At 39.0% G+C, this 15871-nt stretch overlaps 1 protein-coding gene across 2 annotated transcripts in view; it reads right to left on the bottom strand.

The window, feature by feature from the left end:
• Positions 1–1426: 1426 nt before the first annotated feature.
• Positions 1427–15871, bottom strand: part of DHX9 (DExH-box helicase 9) — a 32150-nt gene continuing 17705 nt past the window's right edge. For both annotated transcript variants that reach the window (XM_016195176.2, XM_016195177.2), the window contains 15 exons: positions 15670–15752; positions 12979–13135; positions 12153–12253; positions 11136–11349; positions 10636–10730; positions 10333–10406; positions 9237–9389; positions 8008–8168; positions 7074–7185; positions 6091–6252; positions 5869–5996; positions 5061–5290; positions 4795–4910; positions 3148–3348; positions 1427–2416 (listed from right to left, as the gene is read on the bottom strand). In XM_016195176.2, the coding sequence (XP_016050662.1) occupies positions 1966–2416; positions 3148–3348; positions 4795–4910; positions 5061–5290; positions 5869–5996; positions 6091–6252; positions 7074–7185; positions 8008–8168; positions 9237–9389; positions 10333–10406; positions 10636–10730; positions 11136–11349; positions 12153–12253; positions 12979–13135; positions 15670–15752 (2438 nt within the window). In that variant the 3' untranslated portion in view covers positions 1427–1965. The remainder of the gene's footprint in view (positions 2417–3147; positions 3349–4794; positions 4911–5060; positions 5291–5868; positions 5997–6090; positions 6253–7073; positions 7186–8007; positions 8169–9236; positions 9390–10332; positions 10407–10635; positions 10731–11135; positions 11350–12152; positions 12254–12978; positions 13136–15669; positions 15753–15871) is intronic.

The raw sequence follows: 15871 nt of genomic DNA, 5'->3' as shown, positions 1-15871 counted from the left end.
ATTTTAAATTACTATTCCCCTATCGCTCAGATGTGGTTCTAGACATTTCTAATATCTAGTCCAATAAGAAGCATCAGATATTCTACATAGAGAAGGAAAAATAACAAAAAGCCTTATAACCAATTTTGATTCATTACTAGTTTTATCTGTGCTAGGCACCAGAATAAGGTTTGAGAAAGCAAGGAAATTCAAAATGAGATGAGCCATGTAGAACTTTTGCCTCATATTATTTAAGTCTTGCTCATTTTAATAAACCCCCAAATAGGGCTAGTTAATATTCCAATTTGGTTTTCAGTGTAGGTCTAGGAGGCAGGTGTTTTGTTAAAAACGAGGACAGAAAAAGAAAACACTGGTGTATTGTACCAGACTCTGGGGATGGAGATGGAAACGGATGGTGGTTTATTTAGGTCCTAGAACATGAAGGCAGAAGACTTAGTGGAGGCTGAATAGTTTGTTATGTGGAAAACTTGAGAAATGTGGGGCCCGACAGTGGCACACCTGGTTACATTTAACCACCATGTTCCTTAAAATAGGGGGCTCATTGTGATAAAATACATCTAATGGTCTTCATGAAGCAGAACTAATGACTTGGATATGTAAAAGGAAAGTGAGGCTTAAATACAAACTCCCTTTCTCTATGTAACTGTTCTGTTACTTTTGTGTTATGTATAACCCAGCAAAGGTGACCTCATTTTGCCTTCAGAATCAGGCTGAGAGTTGTTCTTCAGTGCTTCATTGAGTTTTTGTCATGGCTGTTGCTCTGGGCTGACTTTCAGACACGTAAACCAAAGCAGATTGCTATAGTACTCCCATGTGATGTACTGGAGACTTTAAGTAGGAAGCTATCTTGCCAGCCCCACTGTCCATGAAGGCTCAACAAGAAAACCTCCCCTAGTATGAACCTTTAAGAGTGGGGAATTTTCCAATCCTCTAGAATAAAGAACAGGTGTGGACAAAGATAGGGTCTTTACATGGCTCTAGTTTATGGCAGTGCCAGGGACTGAACTGAGTCTTATGCCTGAAGTTCTTTTGCATACTTACCCCAACCCAAGACAGGATGATCTTGAGTAGACAAAATCTCTGAGCAACTTTCAGTTGCTGCCATTGGATCCTAGCCAACTTCCCCTTCCCATGATCATTTCAAGTTTACTCTTATATTCTAAAGCATGCACAAAGGAAATTTTAATAACTTTCAACTTGGAGTTAAAGTTGTAACTTTCTTTAGTTGTCCTGAATACAGGTTCACCCTACACCAGCTGCCTCCACCATGCCAACAAAATTTGATCCCAACAAGAGCAAAGTTGGTGGGTAAGTTGGCACCATTGTGAACAGTAGTTTTGAACTCTAGTCAATTTTTTGTTATTTCTAGACTGGAGATTAACTTGGACTTTAGACACCCCTCCCCATCAAAGACAAAGTCAAAATGTTCAGCCCTAGATCAAAAATCATTTATTCAGGTGTAATGGCCCACATCAATGGCAATGGTCAGTATTTACGCTGGTACAACTTCAATTCCAAAGTTATTCATTCCCATCACTGCAAACAATAACATCACTAGGTCTAATTCCAAAAGAGAAAACACAACTTTTCCCTCTAATGTGTAAAACAAACATGTGTAAATGCCACTGTAAAGTTCCTCTAATGTTTAGGATCAACAATTAACTTAGTATTCAGTGTAATACTTTATTTTCTATTGTGTTAAACAAAAGCCAAGAAAATATCGAGTTAATTTTTAAAAGCAAATCTTTACTCCTTAAAGAAAAAAAAATACAAACTGGTACTTTTATTGTAGATCATTACACTTTACATAATATAAACAAAAATCACTAACCTATGCCTTGTTTCCTTAAGTTACAAGGAAACAGAATGAATGGAAAACGGGCTTACTTAGCAGAAGAATCAACTCTGGAAAGTAGGTAGCATGCATTTTTCCCTTGTCTGCAGAGGTACTGACATAACTAAGCTTTAATAGCCTCCACCACCTCTTCCTTGTCCAAAATATCCACCTCCAAAGCCACCGCCCCCAAAGCCGCCACCTCCGCCGCCAAAGCCACCCCCACCCCCAAAACCACCTCCTCTACCTCCTTGCTGGAAGCCCCTACCTCCACGGAAGCCCCCTCCGCCAGACCCTCTGAAGTCTCCTACTGAGCCACCACCGAAACCACCACGGGGAGCCCCACGATAGCCTCCACCACCTCCACGATAACCTCCCCTAAAAGAGTCAGGGCCACCACCATAGTTGCTGCCACGGTAACCACCCACACCACCGCCGCCGCCATAGCCTCTGCCTCCTCCATAGCCTCCAATGCCGTAGCCTCCGGTGCCATAACCTCCACCGCTATAGCTAGATCCTCTTCTGTACCCACTGCCGTTGTCATATCGGGCCATCTTGGGAGGACGTGGACCATCTCCATATCTAGGAAAAGCACAAAAGCAAGATCTCAGGAAAATACTCTTAAACTTTCTCTTTTAGCAACTTAAGATAATTTCCTTACACAGCTCAGTGACTTAAGAAAGCAGTATTAGCAAGACTCCTCCAACAGATAGGATTTTCCTACACTAATTCTGCTATGTTTGGCAATTTACCTGTTTAAAACTGCAATATATTTACTTCATGTGACAAATCCAATTCAAAACACCCAGCCCAAACTGCTTAGACCTATGCAGCTTTTGTCAAGACTCTAGTACTGCCATGACAAGAGCTATTCAAGTCAGAACTAGGGCTGGGAAACATCATGGTTATACAGACACTCTCATGTCTGAAGCTCAAGGTGTCCCAATATAACCCTTCACACATATGCCAGCTCAGCAGTGCTCTGGTAAAAACAGACCAAGTCACCACCTGTCTAGTCACTCACTTAATCCATGTTAATTTTTTCTTCTGTGTCTGAAACCAGCATATTTGTACATTCTAAAACGTTTATTTGTACTTGCCCAGGACATGAATAAATGGAATCACTGTTTTAGAAGTCACACCGCCTGAATGAGAGTAAAATTCTCATGATGCATTTTTGCATAGGAAAACATGTAATAATTTTTCAGACAACTCAATAAGCAAGGCCTGTTATCAACTGTAGGAATTTTAAGTCTGTGTAAGATTTTCATCCTTTTTCATAAAAAGGAGAGGGGAATTACTGTGATTCTCACCGTGCAGCACCAATCATAAGGTTGATACCAGCAGCTGAGGGTCGAGAGATCTGACGGATCATATTCAGCATACGTTCATTCACAGGGTCCAACTGGCTGATAATACTAGGCTGCTTGGTTACTTCCACAACCAGAGCCTCCATGGCAGCCCGGAGAGCAGTGATACAGGCAGCAGCCTCATGAGAAATTTGCAGTCTGATCCTAAGAGGGAAATAACAAAAGAGGGAAAAAAATTATCTCCTAATTTATGCAAGTACATAAAATACTTTTATTTCTCTAAGAGAAGGATGATCTCACAACAAAGAATGAGGACGGGAGAGATTGCATAATGGTTATACAAATGGACTCTCATGCCTGAGACTTCAATCTCCCGTACTACCATAAGCCAGAGGTGAGGAGAGCACTGGTTAAAAACCAAAAATCTTTACATTCTTAACATTACCAGCCACTGGCAAAATGTTACATCACAACTTCCATTAAGCAATATGCTGTTAGTAATATAGATAAAACAGCCTCCAAAAATAAGAAAAAAAAAAAAAAAAACACCTGAATTTCATACTTTTGTAATTATTTTCACTTAATTTACATTTTGGGTAGAGATAGAGACACATTTGAGAGAAAAGGAGAAAAATGGAAGAGAAAAAGACACCTGGGGGTGAGGCAAGTGGTGTACCTGGTTAAGCACACACATTATAGTGTATAAGGATCCAGGTTTATTTAAGCCCTTGGTCCCACCTGCAGAAGTAAAACTTCAGGCGAGGTGAAGCAGGGCTTTAGGTGTCTGTTTTCCCTTTCAATCTCCCCCTTCCTTCTAAATTTATCTCATATATAAAAGGAGATACCTACAGCACTATTTCACCACTTAGGAGGCCCAACCCCTGCAGGTAGAGGAGATAGGGGGTTTGAATGTGTATCTTGCACACTTTAGTGTGTGTACTCAACTGGGTGCATCACTACCCAGCCCCTAAAATTCTCTAAGTTCTGTTTTACCCCTTAGCAACCCTCTTTCTTTTTAACCCAGGGGCTCATAAAAATTTCATCATAAACCTGCCCTTTCTGCAGTGTCACAGCACTTTCCCATGGTGCAATATCTCCAACCTGAGCAGTATATTGCAAGGCACGATCTAAACCTCCTACACAATAACTCCTTTGCCATATTCCAGTTACGTGCCCATCACCTGTCACTTAACTCCCTCAACAAACCTTATCAAATGAGATACACCTAAGCTCCAACTAGAACCTCTTAGTCTAGTAGTCAAGTGGTGAAAATGGGACAGGGGTAGATAGCATAATGGTTATGAAAAGAGACACTTGTGCCTGATGTTCCAGAGTCCCAGGTTCAACCCCTGCACCATGATAAGCCAGAGCTGAGCACAACTCTGGTTAAAACAACAACAAAAAAAGTGGTGAAAATGACTCAAACTTCTAATTATTTTTCTTTTACTGCTATATCCACATTTAAGAATTCCTACCAAGGATGAAATGCAACACTAAGACATACCACTCAAAGGCAACATCATGTTTATAAGCATCCTCATCTGTAACACACAATTTTGCTATGTTTGTTCATTTAGATTAGCAGCTAAAACCTAGTTTTAGCTCAGTTCTAAAGAATTCAGTTTGAGGTTTACAGCTGTAAGTCCATACCAGTCATCTACAAACACGATCTGTCCATCAGACTGGACTTTCTTGGAGGCAAAGAGAAGCAACTGCAAAGGAGTGACTAAGGTCATGCCTTTAGCTGAGATGGCCCGGGTTCGAATCTGCAGTATAAACAGGCAAGAAAAAAAGTAAGCATTCCACCAGGCAATCATATAGTCATAGTGAACTATGTGTAAGAATTAAGATTAGCGGTCCCTCAGCACATTCTTAAAACAAAAATACTCTTGATTTTCAATGTAGTCTGTTCTCACCTTTTCACCAAATACAAAGAAGGGAGATGGGTACTTCGTGTCTTGGCTGCTAAAGGGACAGTTAACAGACGACTTGTGGATAAGCGCATTACGCCCTTCGGTGGTAAGGATCTTTCTTTTTTCCTTATGATAGCACACATTAGGGTATACTCCAAAGGCCAGAAGAGAGATGACAACATCTAAATTATTGTCTGGTCCAGTGTTAGTAAATACTTGTGTCAATAAGCAATCTGTTGAGAGGAATGGTGTAAAAAGGAAAAAAGAAAATCACATGTAGCCAATCTCACGACACGTAAACTATAAAAAAAAATTAGAATATTCTTTCACATTTTCCCCAAGTAACCTGTCTAAAAATTCTCCTCAGAACTCTTCCAGGAAAAAAATAAACTGCTCAGTCTCTACAATAAACTACATTCTTAGACTCAGCCACAGAATAAGCTTAAGAGTTAAAAAACAAACAGGGAGTCGGGTGTATTTGGGTTAAGTGTACATGGCAAAAACAAACAAAAAACAAGCCCATATCAAAATCTACGCTCAAATAAAAGCTAGACAGAGAAGAGCAGGCAAATCTGAGCGTCAGATTTGATTCACAAGGTAAGAGATTTAAAAAAAAAAATGCCCCAAGAACAGCTTTGGAGGTATGAATTAAATGTTGGTTCTCAGATCCCCAGCACTGTTTGTGTCAAAGTGATGTTCTAGTTCTCTATCCCTCACTAAAAAATAAGATTAAAAAATAATAACTTCATCAATTTACATGTTCTATAAAAATGTAATTTCAACTGTGTCTTAACAAAGCGAGAGGAATTACCTTCTGGAAACCCAGAATTTATCAGAATTTCTTTGAGTTGAACTTTGGCTTCCCAGGTCATTCTTAATGTAGCCATGTTGAGTCTTTTGTGTTCACAAAAACGAATTTCTGCTTCTTCACCACCCATTCTAAAATAAACAGGTTAAGCATTGCAGTCAATGTCCAGAATGAGATGCTGATTAAGAATGCACATCTTAAAACGCTCCTCTTAAAAAGTCATACCTAGCATCGTCCCAAGCCTGGAACACTGACAAAAGAGCCACATGGTCAGAAAACCTGTTTCCAGCAAAATTTCGATGGATATAACCAAGTCGTTTCCCTTCGCTGATGAATGGTTCAGGAAAGCATGTGGCAGCAGAAATAGTGCAGACAGCATCCCCCACACTGAAACAGGAAAAAAATAAAAAAACAGTTGAGATGACAATACTGTTCTTGCAACCTGAGATTATTAAATATCTTACCTATTTATTAATAAGAAAGATAGAGGAGAAGAAAAAGACATTTGTCTGGTACCTGTGCTGCCAGCGGTTGAACTCAGGACCTCATGCTTAATAGTCTAATGCTTTATCTAAGGCACCACCTCTTAGTAGTATTAACTGTCGTCTCTATACTATATTATTAGCACTGGAAGAAAATGGCTTTGCACACAACTTTTACAGTTGTTATCTTCAGCTACAAAAAGTATTTCCCCATCATTCCCAATTTCTCTTCCTCATCTTAGCAAACTTCTAAAACTTACAACCTTTATAAAGCCTGTTTTGCTAATGTCATTTTTAAGAAAAATTTATTTCTTGCCACTAGGGCTTCAAGCCTCAAATTCTCACTGGATAAAAAAGTAGAGGTGATGGCTCAGGAGAGACATCACAGCACTGCTCCACCACTTATGAAGAGCCCTGTTTTTGTGCGGCACCAGTTTGGTAGTCAAAAGCATGGACCTGGGTACTTGGTTATGATCAGAATGTGCTCTATATAGGGTGAGCCATCTCCCAGTTCCCCAAGGAAAAGTTTCTCCTGGAAGGAAGGGAAATTCTTTTTTGGGAGAAAACCTTACGCTCTAATTGGAATTACTTGTTTTCACTTGCCTACTCGGGCATATTTCACATTTTTTTCCTTCACCTGAGTTCATCTGTTTAGGGGGAAGGAAATGAGAATCTGAAACTATAATTGTTTATCAGTAAAACAAACAAGACATACAAAGTACTTACTAGAAAATACACCCCATTATCATCATTTTGCCAAAACGAGGCTCAATAGGAAGTTTAGCCAGGATTCGTCCTAGAGGAGTCAATTCGTCATTGGCATCTAAAGCATCGAGCTCTGTGGGAAGACATTTCTTTGTGAACACAGATAGCAAACACCCAACTAAATTTATACAGAGATGAAAATTTTTGTACAGATCAAGATTAGGATACTACACATGAGTTTTCCAACCAATCGTCAGCACAAATCTTATAGAAAATCTTTCTCTACTCACACCCAAATTATAGAGCATACAATACGAAAGCAGTAGAATTAGATGTCTGCAGGCTATAAAACAGAAGAGCACCACACTTATCTGACATTTATGTCACACAGTATGATAGAAACAAAATCTGGAAGACTAAGGCCTGAAGTTCACTCATACTCAGGACACTTCCCTTCTTCCCACAACTTCTATAATTTGATCAGAAAACAAATGCAGATATACAACACTGTGGGCACAAATAACAGCCTGGTGATCAAATACTGGTTAAGAGATGTTTTGGGGCCAGGTGGTGGCGCACCTGGTTGAGCACACATGCACTTTAGGACCCAAGTTTGAGCCCCAGGTCCCCACCTGCAGAGGAAAAGCTTCACAAGTGAAATAAGGCTGCAGGTGTCTCTCTCCCTCCCCTCAATTTCTAACTATCTCTATCCAATAAAAATTAAAAAATTGAAAGAATCAGATACTTAAAGATTGCTTTGTCTTTATAACTTTCTCAACAAATTCTATGCCCTTTCCGCATGCTAATTGTAATACTGATCACTCTAAGTACCTAACACGACAATGAAAACTATTATAACAGAAAGTCCTGTTGACTCTATTTGATTCACTTGCTGCTAGCTGCCAAGACCAAACACCACAGCTAGCATACTAGGCAGGTCTGTATTTGTAGGTACCTCTAAGAGTGTGTTCTGCTTCAATCACAGCATCCAAAGGTGGAGGCTCTATTGCCTTGGCCAGGAATTGACCGATTCCTCCTAGTCGCAGAAGTTTTATACTCAGAGCAATTTCATGCAGTGGTGTGCGGAACATCTCTGGTGTCATGTGGGTTTCGAGTCTTGAAAGCAAGCACAGGATATTCACATAATTTAAACATTTTTACAAAGTTATAATCAAGAGACATAATCCTTTACTCTTTTTAAAGAATGATTCATTTTGACTACAAAGACAAGACACTCCTATGGTTTCTTTAGATCTCTTATGTTAAAAACAGGTGCACCCTTTTTGACATGCAAACCACCCTGGTTGGAGCTGGTCTCCACTGCAACTTGAGGTTGAAGTGATATAATCATGATATCCTATGCTTTCTTCCTGTTTTTAATTGGAAAAAGTTGGAGCAGTGAAGCCTTAGAGACATACTGTGGGAAGTTAGAACTGGTATTAGTATCTTCTCAACCATTAACTAGCCCCAATATCCAATTTTATTTTCAATATCCTAGGAAAAGGGGCTTATAGAACCTCCTCCCCAACCTACTGTCTTCATTATTGATAATTTGAATTTCAATCTTGGATTTGGCAGTCTTGTTGAAACCAGCCAAATTCCTTAAACTTTACTTTCCTTATTCAAGTAATGTCCAGTTTAAAAAAAAAAAAATCAAACACCATGAAGTAAGTGGTGTGCTAATCAGAAACACAGAATTAGACTAGTTAAAAAGTATTGTCAGAAGCCAGACCTACCTAACACCTTCTGAACCCAATGGTGCTGGGTCTATGCTCGAGGAGGGCATAGAAAAGCTATCATATCATGGGATATGGAGCTCCAGTGGCTGGAATTGTACCCCTCTTATCCTACGGTCTTGTCAGTGCTTTATAAATAAAAACTTTAAAAAAGTGTTATTTTACAGAATCCCAAATCACAAAGTTATGTAGAGCCAGAACTGTCAAATAAACTTTAATAAGCAGGCCTGTATCAAAACATGCCAATACCGACAGTTTCTGATTTTTATTTTTCCCAATCTGTCTCTAAACATATTTCCGTCCAATACATTTAATGACTTATCTTCCTTTAGTTCATGTAGAGGGGTGTGTGCGCATTTGTGTGTGTTGTGTGCGCAAGCGTGTGTGTTTGTGTTGGGGTGGGGTCATGTAAAGGAACAAGATTATAACTGAAGAGAAGTAGTCTCACCTCTCAAAGCGAGCTCGGCTACAGAGGTGAAAGCAGAACCCAGGTCGCACTCGGCCAGCTCGTCCTTTCCGCTGCTCCAGGTTGGTTTTGGATGCCCACACAGTGGCATAGTTGGTCATGTTGTTATGAGCAGTGAACAGCTTGACCTTCTGCCTAAAAGGTCAAAGTGGTTAGTTGATCCCAATACTAATGTAGCATGATACCATTCCATTCCCATTAATGGTCTATGTTTTTCCTTACGAATAACATCAATAAGAACCAGAAATCAGGGCGGGGTAGATAGCATAATGGTTATGTAAACAGAATCCCATGCCTGAGGCTCCAAAGTCCCAGGTTGAATCCCCTGCACTATCATAAACCAGAGATGAGCAGTGCTCGGACGGTAAAAAAAAAAAAAAAAAAAAGTGTCAGAAATCAGACCCATAACTCTTGAAGCTGTCAACCTGCTAAAAGGCTGTAGTATAATTTACATGTTATCAACTAGCTGGCTGATGTTGGCTAAATTCCTAATCTGAATCTGATGGTACTTCATTTGAAACCTGATAGGTTTATTTTTATAGACACTGAGAGAACTAATGAATATAAAGCATTTAAACAGGAAACGGCATGTAAAGTTTAAGTAAACAGCCAACTGTGTCAAAGTTCAGTGTAATTTTGATGCTTTCGGTTACATGCTGAACCCAAAGATAGGGCATTTGATACCTCACTATAAAGTGACTTGTACGGTTCCACAGAATTGCCAGAGCTCTGTAGCAGCATTAAAAGTTTCAAAACAATGACATACACACAAGTTACGAAACGACTGGGACTGGCACTAAGAATTGTGTGCTGCTCACCAATTCCTACTATGGGAACAGGCAAATAGAACTCAGCAATTTCAATGATAGAAGAGCACAGGACTTTAAAAATAAGGTGCATTTGATTTTGCTAACTGAACTCACGCCTACAGCCTTCAACTGTTCCCAACAGCCATTTTTTCTATTTCTCTGCTCTACCAATTACTCTCTCTACTTGGTATGTCATCAACTTAACTCTTAGACTGAACATCGTAAAGATTTATTCTTAGGTATAAAGGTTCCACAGGATGGCAACTTACTTGCAAGAGTCAATGACATAAACAACGTCATTTATGGTAATGCTCGTCTCAGCAATATTTGTGGACAAAATAACCTGTGAAGAAATGATATAAGAAAAATCATGTACCAGAAAGTATTTCCTTACTATATACTCAAAAGGGCATTTGCTGAAACCACAAATCTGGAAAGATCATCTATGGATTGTAAAACCTAAGCACAGGAAGACAACTACTGATTTTCGGTTGTCAACTCTGTGATAACTTTTATAAGACCTATAGTATTTTTGTCGATTCTAATTCTATAAGAAAGCATCTATTATTTACCTTGGTTACTCCATCTGGTACTGGGTCAAATACTTTACGCTGTTCCTCTCGGGGAATCTGAGAATGCAGAGGTAGAATCTGGTACCTTTGGCTTCCTGTAATAAGATATATTTACGGTCTAAAAATAGGAGCCTGATTGAAGACTAGTATATAATATTTCAATGTAAATATTGACACAATGGCTAAATTAGTTTTCACAAAGTGGCTTGGGTACAGAAAAATACATGCACTTTTCCCCTTTTCTGCCTCCACTATGAACCCACTGCTCCAGGAGGCCATTTTCTCTATTGGTATTGCTGCTGCTGCTGCTGGGATAGGAGAGGAAGAAATCAATAGGGGAGGGGAAAGGGGAGAAAGACATCACAGACATGCTTCGCTTGTGAAAGGACCTGCCTGCAGGTGGGGAGCCAGGGGCTCAACCCTATGCAGGTCCACATGCCCATCATTTGCTGCACTACCGCCTGGACCCACTTTCACTATTAGAATTCCAAGACTCCTACCGAAGTGTGGGTTCATTTCTAAATGTTTCTGCATAGTGTAAATCAAATTCCAGCCAGGCAGGAAAACCAACACAGCTCCAGGAACATTAAGGGTCTCGATGTATATCAGCAGTGCTTCAATGAGTTCAAAAGGCGTCTCCTTTTCATTCAGCTGAGACATGCTCAACCTTGTGTCGGGTCCGTATTCATCACCGCAGATCAGGTTGCAATTTGTCTGCAAAAGATAGGGAAATGTACTTTAGATTGTCTCAACCACACTGAATTAAGTACATGAGATAAGTATCACAGACTTGTTCTTTATTTTATGCAACAACAAAATCCTCAAGAATTCTATCTGATCAGTCTTCTAGTGTACAGAAGAAATTTAATTTACAAATGCAGAAACTATTGCAACACTGACATTTTGAAGTTCTATATTTCCCATACATGATTAAAATTTAAGCACGAACTAAAATTTCACTCTAAAGTTTTGGGTTTTTTCCTACTGAATTACTTATGATTATGACCTTTTTCAGTTAACCCTAACCCTTTGTCTGAATCAATGAATACACTAGTCCACAAACACTGATACCTTACATAAATGAGATCCAAGCCCTATACATTCAAGTTCTCTGTAAAGCTACCTCTTAGAATTTATTTATTCTCTTTTGTTGTCCTTGTTTTTATTGTTGTAGTTGTTATTGATGTCATCATTGGATAGGAGAGAAATGAAGGAGGGGAAGACAGAGGGGGGTAGAGAAAAGACACAATCATCCTCTTCTCTGCAGTAACACTTTGTCCTTAATAAAATTTCATTAACCTGCTGGGCTGTTGGTTAAGTACACATAGTACAAAGTATGAGGATCTGTGCAAGGATCCAGGTTTGAGTCTCTCCTGCCCTCTCAATTTTTCTGTCTTACACAAAAACCAAACAAACAAAAACAAAACTATAGGAGCGGTGCAGGAATTGAGCCCCAGCTATAACCCTGGAGGCAAAAATTAAAAAAAAAAAACAAAAACAAAAAACCCACAACTTACATCATCATCCTCACCACCGTCATCATCCTTCTCTTTCTTCTTCTTCTCCTTTGGGGGAGGCACAAATTGGGTCATCTGAATACAGTCTTCCAAAAAGTATTCTGCCAAGAAAATATTAATAGTATTAACTCTTGAAATTGAAGGGCCCTTAAAACTCAATTTCTATGCTAACCTGACTCACTGAGCAGACAACCTCAACAATGTATCCTCTCCAGAACCCTACCCCACTAAGCAAAGACAAAGAGGCAGGGGTTATGAATTGACCTGTCAATGCCCATGTCCAGGGGGGAGGGAAATTACAGAAACCAGACATCCCACCTTCTGCACCCCTTATAATGAATGAACCTGGGTCCATACTCCTAGAGGGATAAAGAATAGAAAAGCTTCTAATGGAGGGGGTGGGATACAGAACTTTTGTGGTAGGATTTGTGTGGAACTCAACCTCTTTCACCTTATGATCTTGTCAACCATTAAATTAATACTCATTTTTCTAATTCACAATTCAAAGCATTTTTTTGCTATGTTGACTGCTTTAACAGTAACTCCCCCCATAAATACCTTCAGACGATAAAGCTAGGACTACAAACTGGATTATTTAAATCTCTTGGGAAATGAATAAAACCTGTCTACCCTCCTTAGACTGTACTATTGATGACTTGGTTAAAATACAAGAACACTAGGGTGTATGTGACATTCTAATATGCAAACTTCTTAATTATCCTTCCAACTATTACTTCAATCTCCATGATTAAGAAAACCATAATACAGTAGCACATGCAGATAAGATGCAAACCCTTCCTCAGCAAGTAGGGAATACAATATTCACCTTGAACTGGAAATGTCCTCCCATACACTTCAATGATGGGACAATTAAAGAAATATTCACAGAACATGGTGGTATCAATAGTAGCAGACATGAGAACAATCCGAACTTCTGGGTAAGCCTGAACCACATCACGCAGCACTACTAGAAGGAAGTCAGTCTATAAAATATAAAAGAAAAACAACTGCATATAAAATCCACACTTATGAGCCACACCTAAAAGATTTCCACTATGTACATGTAACCCTGTGTGCCACTACCCAGCCAACACCTTGTCTTCTGACCAAAATAAGACAGAACTTCAGCTTTGTAGCAATTAAAAAAAAGAATGCTACTCCAGTAAAAAATTTCAAGAATTTCAGTGAAATTTGTATCTGTAAGAACACTTCATTTAAAATCACAATGAATGAAAAATGAGCTATCTACCTACATTTATAGGAAACGAAAAGGCTGTATCTGCTTAAAAAAAAAAAAAAGCAGTGGTTACCGTAAGCGGGGAACTCTTTTCTAAGTGAAATTAAAGAGGTGGTAGGTTGTGGGGAGGTGCTACGAACACTAGAATTGCATACATGCACGGCCCTGGATGATTTAAGACTTCAGTTCAACTTTCTGAGGGTGTGACTATCCCAACACTCTTTCATTTATCCAGTCCCCATCTGTAGGGGTAAGCTTCCCTTCCAGCAAAACCATGCTGTAGGAGTCTTCTTTCTCTATCCCCTCCCCTCAATTTCTCTCTCTATCCAAAATAAAATAAACTTATTATTCACTAATGGTAGAAAGCCAGAGCATTGTGGTCCAGAAAGTGGTGCAATGGTAAAGCTTTGGACTCTCAAGCATGAGGTCCCGAGTTTATCCCCAGCAGCACAAGTGCCAGAGTGAAGTCTGGTTCTTTCTGCTCTCCTACCTTCCTCATAAATAAAATCTTAAAAAAAAAAAAAAAGAAAGAAAACTAGAGCATTACTCATGCACATATTAGAATCAAGCATAGTGGGAGTGGGGCTGTAGCACATTGGTTTAAGCGCATGTGGCGCAAAGCTCAAGGAGCGGCGTTAAGGATCCCAGTTTGAGCCCTGGGCCCCCACCTGCAGGGGAGTCGCTTCACAAGCAGTGAAACAGGTCTGCAGGCCTATCTTTCTCTCCCTCTGTCTTCCCCTCATCTTTCCATTTCTCTCTGTCCTATCCAACAACGACAACAATAATAACTACAACAATGAAACAAGGGCAACAAAAGGGAATAGTAATAAAAAAAGGGTCATCTACAGAAAAAAAAAAAATCAAGCATAGGATTTTCTGCTTTTATTTATGTATTTACTTATAAAAGGGTTGTAAAGTAAATTTATTATAGACCAGCGGAGAAAAACAAGACTATGCACATAATATTGGAACTGAGGGATTATTTAGGGACAGACACCAAGAGGTGACATACAAGTCAAAGGGATCTTTAGAATAAGCAAAGGAATGGGGGGGGGGGGTTTGTGCCTCACTTATGATGTCATGTTCATAGGAACATAGAAAACAATCTACAAAGAGCAGACCTCATATTTTAATAGGCCACATAAAGTTAATAAAATAAAAAGCACTAATTAAATACATATAGTTAAATGCAACAGCAATAGAATGTGTATTCTCATGTGCAAGTGAAATATTTTCCAGAATAAATTATATCTATATTATGTTTTAGCAAATTTAAGAAGACTGAAGTATTCTGATGGAATCAGATTTAAAAAACAAACAAACAAACAAACCCAAGTCTGTGGAGTTAGGCCGTAGAGCAGCTGGTTAAGCCAGGTGGTGCAAGGCGCAAAGCCCCGTCACTGTGTCACTTCTTGGACAACAACCCACCTCCCCCCGCCAGAGGGAAACAAGACTTCAAATTACAGAACTATGGAAGAAATGGCTATTTAGTGGTCCAGAGGGTAAGCTTGGGTAAGTTTGACTCTTACAGCACATGTACCAGAGCACCTGGTTCTTTCTTTTCTAATCCCTAACACCTCAAGAGATTAGTAATATAAAAAAACAAAAAATTAAATTAAAACATTAAGATACAGATAAGCAAGTTAAAGAAAATGTAAAATTCCATAGGGTTGTCAGAAAAGCCACAACACATTTTGCAACAGATACCAAGAGTTCACTTTGGAAGTACTAGAGACATTCACATCTATGCTGCCATGTCACTGGACAGGTGACAGTTCTAGTTCATGTTTTTAATTGAGCAAATTGGATGTTTTACAAGAAATCGAAGACAGAAGACCAATGTGTGTATTTTGGTCATATTTTACTGAAATATTCTTTATATAATATACACATAGAAGACCTCTGAAAAAACAAAGAAAAAGTTATGACTTTCTGACAACCCAGCACTAGCTATTCAACCATAAGTCAGTTGCTCAACTGGGTTAGCTTATAAATGTAATTGTACTTACTATAAAGCTAGTATTAGAGCTAAAAAGGGGAGGGTTGTTATTAGAAGTTCATAGTTTTAACAGATGTAAGCAGTTGGAAGAGGGAAAGCCAAGGATGATAGAGGACCCAGTACATACTGTTATATGGAAAACTGGGAAATGTTATGCATGTACAAACTACTGTATTTACTGTTGAATCTAAAACATTAATTTCCCAATAAAGAAATTAAAAAAAAGGGAAAGCAAATTCTCTCATTTCTCTTAATAGAATAATTACTTGACAAGTACTTACATTTATGTCTCTTTCGTGTATTTCATCTACAATAACGTGACTGATTCCTCGAATGCCTGCTTCCAATTTTCTTAGGAGCACACCTTGAAAAGAAAATCAGAATGGGAGATGTTTCTACATTAGTTAAGACTGTACTGAGAAGTGCAAAGAAACCTTCAGCATACTATGCTACAAAATCATTTTAGCAAGGAAACTATCTGCA

Source organism: Erinaceus europaeus, chromosome 9 (genome assembly GCF_950295315.1).
Source record: "Erinaceus europaeus chromosome 9, mEriEur2.1, whole genome shotgun sequence".
NCBI lineage: Eukaryota > Metazoa > Chordata > Mammalia > Eulipotyphla > Erinaceidae > Erinaceus > Erinaceus europaeus.
Note: the sequence above shows the minus strand (reverse complement) of the source record. Positions and strands in the feature narration are given on the sequence as shown.